We start from the raw sequence: 8,078 nt of genomic DNA, 5'->3' as shown, positions 1-8,078 counted from the left end.
ACGGACTCCTCTGCGTGGTAGGCAGTAGCAGACACTGCAATCGTCACCTCCTCCTCCTCCGATATCCTACGCTCCCTTTGGTGTGTGAGAGTTGAAAGAGCAGCGGATAGACCATGTCTTTGTGGGGAAGCGCGAAGAAGAAAGACTTCGACGAGACCGAGCGAGAAGAGCAGCAGCAGCAACAACAACAACAGAACGGAGGCGAGCGTCATTATACTCACAGCTCGAGACGCTCGGAAGAGGACGGCAGCATGAGAGAGCCGACGGAGAGAGATGCGCTGCTGCGCGACAGCAGGCGTCCACCTCATCCAGATGGATATCTCGATCCAGATGATCCAGCTGTGAGTTGGGGCACGACCACAGCAAGAAATGACAGCGATACTGACTGTGCTAGGTCTCGCCCTACAATCTATGGACCGTCCGATTCATGCGATATATGACCGTCTTGTTCCTAATCATCACCTTCCTCTGGTGGGTGCTGCTCCTTGTCAGCATCTTCGTGTCGCCGCCAGGACTACACACACGGGGCTCAGGCTTCTTCGACTTTTCCTACACCACCTTGACATCAGGCCTCCTCCTAACCTCGCTCCTGTTCTTCTCCTCCCCAAGCTTGGCTATGCGAGTAACGCAGGGCGTACTTGCCCTATTATTACTCATTGACCTGATCATCATCGTCGCTGTGCCCAGAATTCGCGGTGAGGAAGGTGCTCCCGGCATATCCAGCGTGGTATGGGCCACCCTCATGGCTGGCTGGGCAGTTTTCACGGATCGTGTTGTTGCTTGGGGCAAGCGTGAGGAGGAAGAGCGCCTCACAGGCCGTCCTGAGACCAGACGAACTCTCAAAGAATGGTTGTCGGTGCTTGCAGCCACAATCATTCTCGTCGGCTTCACCATCATCACCATTCTTATGACCGCAACACTGCTTCTTCGCAGCCTTGATGCAGGGCTGGCGTTCAGTGGCGAGCGATATTGGGTTGATGACCACAAGTACCAAGTGCATCTTGACTGCGTCGGCAACATCACCACCGATGCAAAGGGCAAGAAGACCCCGACAATTCTCCTCGAAGCTGCAGAAGACCCAGCCGAGTATGACTTTGAACACTGGGCATACAACGCATACAAGAATGGAACGATCGACAGATACTGCTACTGGGATCGCCCGGGCTATGCATGGTCGGACAATGCCCCTTCGCCGCACAGCGCTGGCATGTCGGCGGACAATCTCGCTGAGGCGCTCGCCATCTCTGGAGAAGAAGGTCCTTACATTCTCGTGTCTGCCGGTTATGGCAGTCTCGTGTCGCGGATTTTCAGTGCGAGACACTTCCGCGAAGTTGTCGGCATCATGATGGTCGACCCACTTCACGAAGATCTCCTGGGCCAGCTTGCTAGCCCAACTCGAGGCTTCATCATCTGGGGCTGGGGAATCATCAGCCCGCTAGGCATTCGCCGAATAATTGGCTCGCTATTCTATGGTCAGACGAAGGAAGACCGTGTTTACGGTAACGCTGCGTTCACGGGCGGCAAGTTCATCAAAGCCAAACTTCAGGAGAACATGGTCGCATCTTCTTTCACGAAGAACGAGGTCGCTTCGGCTCGGACGATCCAGGCTACTGACACACCACTCGTGGTCGTCTCGTCTGGCATTCGCGTCAAGACTGACGACGAGTGGGCAAGCAAGCAGCGCGATCTGACCAACATTACTGGAACGCTTCTCGCGTGGGATGTGGTCAACAAGGCTCCTCACTACGTGTGGCGGACCAAGTCTGGTCGAGATGTCATGGAGAAGCGTCTCGGAGAGCTTGTCAAAGCACATGCCAAGCCCCCGAAGTAAGCTCTCAGCATTACGAGAAGGATGAAGATGGTCTCTTGAAATATACACAGCACGAGGGACGAGACATGTGATAATGCCGACAGAGAATACTCTTCTTCTATTTGATCACCTAAGAGCGTCCTCAAACAGTATCGTGACGTGCGTGCATGGAAGGCATGGAGTTGGCGGAGTCTTGGACCCGGCCACGGGGCGTTGTAGTGGCTCATGTACTGTAACAGTTCTCCTACTTATACGTACAGATACCAGAAATCTTGGATATGACCATTCGAGTGTTTATGATCTGCGCCTCGCAGTTCATAGGACCCATCGGTCGATATTATGGCAGTCGATCTTTCCTACGCTCAGCAGTGTCTCGCTTGCTGGCTGTTGCACAATCGTCGCCTATGCAAGTGCCTTGCATGGCGAGAAGGGTGTTCGAGACGCTTCCAGTAGCACTTGGAGGCAGTTGCGGCGTGGTTCGGATTGTAGGTACGTGTCGACTCTTTTGCGTGGACTTTTGAATGCTTTCGGCGAAGTGCAGACAGCGCCATCGTGGAAGTGCCAAGGATTCTCGGGAGGGAGGCGGGAGTAGCCGAGAAGCTTATCTCCAGGATTTGTCACCAGTTCAACCTTTGACTTCACTACAATGCGATACTCAATATGACAATGCACGCGGGTCAGCGGTCGACACTGTGAACATGAACGGCTCGGGTTCTCCTTCAGCTTCTGCCTCTGCCACCCAGGGCATCATGGCTCTCAGGGACCAATTTGGAGACAGAAAGCCCCCGGATATCACAAGAAAAATCACAGCATGTGTCGGTATTGATTTCCTCGATATCAAGTCCGCTCCTCGACTAATTAAATGAAAAAAAGCGTGCAGAAAACAGAAAATCAAGTGTCACATGCGCGATGGGCAGCCGCCGTGCGTGCGGTGCAAAAAAAGGGGGCTGTCGTGTACCGTCAACCGAAGCCTGCAAATGATCCTCGAGAGCGATGCCAACTGGAAGGAGGTCATGGAGCGCAAGATCCGAGTGCTGGAATCAGCTCTGGGAAAGGTGGCCAGTCACTTGTCCATTCCCGACATTCTGGAGGAAGCCGACGACGATGAAGACGATATTGCAATTGCCAAGGACCCTCATGCATCCATGATGCCGACTCCAACAAGAGCCTCTCAAACAGGACCGTCGCCAAATGCCGAGAAGCACACTACACAGCATACGCCGCATAACTTCGAGATTGTCATGGACCCTGACTCTGGCCCAGCTGCAATCCCTGGCTCCGTCGTATCGCCTATCGCCATCCCAGGCCTCGAGAAGGATCGAGCGGAGCAAGATATCATCACGAGAGGTGTTGTGACGGAGCAGCAAGCGCAGTCTTATCTCGACATATACCAGAACCGACTCGATCATTTCCTGTACCGCATCATTGGCGATCGAAAATCGCTGACTGAAGTTCGTGCCGACTCTCCCCTCCTACTCGCCGCAATATGCGCAGTAGGTGCATTACATCTTGCCACCCCAGATTTCGAAAAGTGCTACCAAGAATTCGTCACAATTGCCGCCGCGCAGACATTCTCTCGCAGAAACAATGTCGACGATATTCGAGGTCTTTTGGTCGGCGCATTCTGGCTGAGCGGGATTAGCTGGACGTGCATTGGAGCAGCTGTTCGCATTTCCACAGAGATACAACTGCACCGAAGTATATTCAAAGCATTGCAGGGAGAGCGCAGCCACTACCTTCGCGCGCGACTGTACTACCTGGTATTCATATGCGATCATCACTTTTCCATAGCATACGGACGACCGCCCATGACACGCCAGGATGACACAATTCGTGCAGCTCTGCAATTCCTTGAGACTGAGCATGCAGTTGAAGACGACGCCAGACTCATGTCTCAGGTTCAGTTCTGGTCTGTTGGGAGCGAGATCTATCAGACTTTTGGCATCGATGTTGACAGACCGCTTGATGCAAGCTCGATTGACCCTATCAGAAGGTTCAGCATAAGTTTGGACCGTATACGTGCCGACTGGACGCAACGCTTCCACCACAATCGGTACGTGGGCAATTATCCGAGGAAAGGAGTCGGCCTCCACTACCACTTTGCCAAGCTCTATCTCTATTCCATGGCGTTCCGTGGCATTGGCAAACCAGGCTTCAAGGCTCCTGATGTTGCGTTGGACATTGATGAGCTCGCCAACTCTGCCGTGCTCTCCGCTACTGCCATCCTCCGAGCAGTGGTAAACGACACCGAAATTCAAGACCACCTCAACGGCCTGCCCACCTATTTCGATGTCATGATCGCCTTTGCTGTGGTCTTCGTGCTCAAAGTATCAACGAAATATGCCAGCTCAGTTCGCGTTGACACTAGCGAGGTGCGCACACTGGTTTCCAATCTGGTAGTGGTTCTCAAGAATGTGACAGCTGAGATGCATCCTCGGCATTTGCTTGTGAGCGTGGCAAGAGGAGCAGAGACATTGCTCGAACGAGCTTCGCAGCAGGACACGAGAGGGCCTGTTCCGGCCAATGCTCACGTCACGATGAGCCAGCCCAACTTTGACGAGTCGCTGTTCGACATGGCCACAGACTGGAATGGCGCTTCATTCGACAACTTCTTTATGGGAGAGTTCGATTTTCTGTCTAATCAGGATGCGATGCAAACTTATCAGCCAGATTTGAATTACAATAACATGCCACAAATGTGAGTTGCTAGCGTCAATGGTTCAGGACGAGATCAAAGGCATCGTAATTCCGCCATTGATGACACGCCAGCTTGCTGGAGTCCTTGGCAGGCTCCGAGATTATGAGTGGAATGTCTTGCTCTGAAATACCACGATGCGATCTCAGACGGTGATCGCCCAGATTCGACAAGTCGTGTTCGTCCTTGCGACTTCCAATGACTGCATGTTTGGTGGGGATCACAATAAAGTCGCCTTCGCGATCTGGATGCAGATCGAAATTTTGCGCCGCCGCACGACTTTCCATGGCCACGTCGACGTTTGGAAGAGTTTTGCAGAACTTCAACATATCGTCCAAATCATCCTTCTTGGATACGTATACCCTGACGAAGGATCCAAGTGCTCCATGATGCTTGACGAAAGGATCCGTAATTGGGCAGATGACACGAGCACGGCCGTGACCCCATTTCTCAGCGAGCACGTCTTCGAGATAGAGCACATTGGGTGTTCCATCAGCGTTGCTCTTGTCACTCATGCCGTGGTCGCCGGTGATTGCCACACGAGCACCGAGGTTGATCAGCTTGCCAATCTTCGAATCAAGAGACTTCATGAAGGTGTTGGATGTGTCCGAGCCCGGGGCATGTTTGTGCTGGATGTAGTCGGAGAGCGTCAAGTAGAAGAAATCGGCTCGATCCTCCTCTAACAGCTTGATTCCGGCATCCAGAACGAACATGGACAACTCCCCGGAGTATTGAGAAGACTGCTTTTGTCCTAGCCAGCTTTCGACCCCAGCAATGCCGTTCTCCTCGAGTGTGCAGCTTGCAGCTTTCTCGGCAGAGAAACAAATTGCATCGTTCAGTCCGGGTTGAAGGATCTTGCGAAGCTTGTCTTTGGCTGTGACTGCCGCTACCCGAACACCTCTCTTCGACATCTGTTCAAGAATCGTGGAGCCAATGAGCAAGCTGTCATCCACGATCATTTTCTCCTCGCCAGTCTTCGGGTCAAGGAAGAAATTTCCTGAAATCCCGTGCTTCGCTGGTGGAGCGCCTGTGATAATGGAGACATTGTTTGGATTCGTGAAAGAAGGCATACAGGACTTGGCCGTGGCATGGAATCCACCAGCCTTGAGCCTCCCAAGCACTGGTAAGATGCCATCCTCTATACCGCGATCAAGATATTCCGGGTCAAAACCGTCCACGCAAATGACTACTGTGGGCTTGGAGGGAAGCTGGTACCTTCGGCCATGGAGCTCAAATCCCTCTGCTCTCGAACGGGTAAGAGCCCTCACAGCACTCGTCTCGAAACTGTACAGGTCCGGAGTTTGCATGTTCGGGTCCTTTGCAAGGTCGTCAAATCGTCGCACAGTAAGCTTGCCCTCGAGTAGCGGGTCCTCCTGTGCTTTCTTGACTTGTTCTTCGGTGAACGGACCACCCTACATCGATCATGAGGACCTATAGTGAGAAGGAATCAGACTTTCTCGCGTACCTGATACTTCAATGTCGTCTTGCTGCTGAGACTCAACCCATCATAATAGCCTTTGTCGACCGCAGTCAGGTACCGTTTAGCCCAGACGTGAGCTCCCACGAGCTGGCAGATCTTGTCGCTAAAGCCAAGCTGTCTGAGATACGCTTCACCTAGGACTTCGTGACTGGCCTTGCCAGCGAAAGTGCCGTCCGGGAAGAACATGTCGCCTTCTTTCTCAGCTGCCGGGATGAAGCGACCGACATCGTGCAGTAACGCACCAAGTACGGTTTCTTCGTCTGCGCCTGCATTCTGGGCCAGAGTCGCAGCCTGTAAGGAGTGTTGCAGCTGAGAGACTGCTTCTCCAATATAATCGCTATCGCCCTGCTTGAGTGTGAGGGCGAAGAGCTCACGGACCGTATCTCGCGCATGAGCTTCGATCGACGGCAATACTTGAACCGTCATGATGGTGGAGTATTGGAGATCTGGCCATTGCGAGAGGTGCGCCTGAGGCCAAAGTCAAGTATTTCATGGAAGCCTGCGAGCTCTCGATCTGTAGCTTGCTGACGATGCTGAGAGAGCTCTGTGCAGCTTGCTTCCTCTTACACGATCGAGGTGATGTCGGTCTCTGTGCCATCGGCCTGAACACCGTCTAGGCTCCAAGACCTCGTGCATGATCGTTTGGATGTTCGACCAGGTACGTGTGCTACCTGGAGAACCCTGGTCGGTTGGAACTGCGATGCACTGGATCAGTCGGATTTGGACGCGGAAAGAAGTCCGACTGAGCATGCATATCCAGCTACGAAGTCAATCGACGACACAATTGTCGACCACTTGTACAAGTCTTCATAAATGAAGAAGATCTCGACGATAGAATTGGCGTCAGGTAACAGTATACTAATCCTTTCAAGCGATATGTCAGAACTCATCCTCACTGACGAGCAAATTGCTCATTTCGACAACGAGGGCTTCCTCATTCTTCGAGCCACTGAGCACGGTCTGATCGACACTGCCGTGCTCAAGACATGGACAGACGAAATCCGAAACCTCCCTCGCGAGCACGGTAAACCTCGACCAGTATCGATTTCTCAGATCCAAACCTAACTGTATCTCCCAGGCAAATGGATGCCCTACGATGAAATCACCGACAGCGGCGAACGCCAACTGATGCGAACAGAACAGAAAACTTCGTCGCCTACCACCCAGGCTTCTCCTCCCTCCTCAACGGCCAACCCATCAGAAACATCCTCAAACAGCTCACGCGCGACGACATGCTCCTCTTCAAAGATAAAATCAACTACAAGCTCGCAGGCGGCAACGCTTTCGACGCCCCCGCTTACGACCACATCGGAGAAATCCAACACACCACCGCCAACCTCGCCGTCGACCCAGCGACTGTCGAGAACGGCTGTGTAGAAGTCGTCCCGAAATCTCATCGAATGAACGTCGACCTCGTCGAAGGCGGACGCATCGATCCCGATTGGGAGGCTCGCCAGCTGTGGATACCCGTGGAATTAGGAAGTGGTGATTTACTCATTTTCGGGTCGCATCTTGCGCATCGGAGTCGGAAAAATCTCACGGATCGGTCGAGGGCGAGTGTTTATGCTACTTATCATAATTTTAGCGATGGGACGGATTTGAAAGAGAGGTATTATGCGGATCGGAGGGAGAATTTTCCCGCCTGATCATGGTGAGTCGGTATTGTTGTTCCATGATGTGGAAAACGAGGAAGACGTTTTTGCTGATTTTTGAGATTTCGACTTGCAGAGCGTGTTCCGGGGAAGGATTATGGGGCTGGGGTTAAGAGGTATGCTTTTGCGGCGCCTTTTACGAAGATTGAGGAGCAGCCGGTTGCGTAGCGTGGTATCCTTTTGGTGTCTAGGACCCTAACAATCATGGGTGGAAGGATCAGGATTCGTTCACATGATGTGCACCCCAAGAGACAGCGGTGACCTAATACTGGCATCTTCCTAGTCGTACCCGTCCGCTCGGAGTCACGTACCGCCTGCCTTTGTACACTCGACTCTCCGCTTCCTTCCCTCCCCAAACTGCTGCAAGCTGACTGGGGTTCAGTTATGAAGCTTACCGTATAGTATGGGAATACGATACCTATAGGCGATATCGATTGCTGC

The 8,078-nt window shown here is 52.7% G+C and overlaps 4 protein-coding genes across 4 annotated transcripts; 3 read left to right on the top strand and 1 right to left on the bottom strand.

Annotated features, from left to right (window-relative positions):
- Positions 1-251: 251 nt before the first annotated feature.
- On the top strand, positions 252-1,831 carry MYCFIDRAFT_143385 (uncharacterized protein; the record flags this gene model as incomplete). Its single annotated transcript, XM_007931783.1, has 2 exons — positions 252-341; positions 395-1,831. 2 exons carry the CDS (start codon positions 252-254, stop codon positions 1,829-1,831), a joined length of 1,527 nt encoding a protein of 508 aa, XP_007929974.1.
- A 710-nt stretch (positions 1,832-2,541) lies between these two features.
- Positions 2,542-5,160, top strand: MYCFIDRAFT_167080 (uncharacterized protein). Its single transcript, XM_007931782.1, has 2 exons — positions 2,542-2,629; positions 2,684-5,160. The coding sequence occupies exons 1-2, from the start codon at positions 2,560-2,562 to the stop codon at positions 4,510-4,512; spliced, it is 1,899 nt and encodes a 632-aa protein (XP_007929973.1). The 5' UTR covers positions 2,542-2,559; the 3' UTR covers positions 4,513-5,160.
- On the bottom strand, positions 5,072-6,411 carry MYCFIDRAFT_143126 (uncharacterized protein; the record flags this gene model as incomplete). The annotated part of the gene is made up of 2 exons (XM_007931781.1): positions 5,072-5,917; positions 5,971-6,411. Coding segments are annotated over 2 exons (1,287 nt in total), but the record flags the coding sequence as incomplete, so codon positions are not given.
- Positions 6,412-6,861: 450 nt separating this feature from the next.
- On the top strand, positions 6,862-8,064 carry MYCFIDRAFT_208708 (uncharacterized protein; the record flags this gene model as incomplete). The annotated part of the gene is made up of 2 exons (XM_007931780.1): positions 6,862-7,023; positions 7,098-8,064. 2 exons carry the CDS (start codon positions 6,862-6,864, stop codon positions 7,629-7,631), a joined length of 696 nt encoding a protein of 231 aa, XP_007929971.1. The 3' UTR covers positions 7,632-8,064.
- Between the last annotated feature and the right edge of the window lie 14 nt (positions 8,065-8,078).

The sequence above is a fragment of the Pseudocercospora fijiensis genome (genome assembly GCF_000340215.1).
Source record: "Pseudocercospora fijiensis CIRAD86 unplaced genomic scaffold MYCFIscaffold_8, whole genome shotgun sequence".
In the NCBI taxonomy this organism is placed as follows: domain Eukaryota; kingdom Fungi; phylum Ascomycota; class Dothideomycetes; order Mycosphaerellales; family Mycosphaerellaceae; genus Pseudocercospora; species Pseudocercospora fijiensis.
The sequence above is the reverse complement of the archived record's forward strand: the minus strand, read 5'-3'. Positions and strand labels throughout refer to the sequence as shown.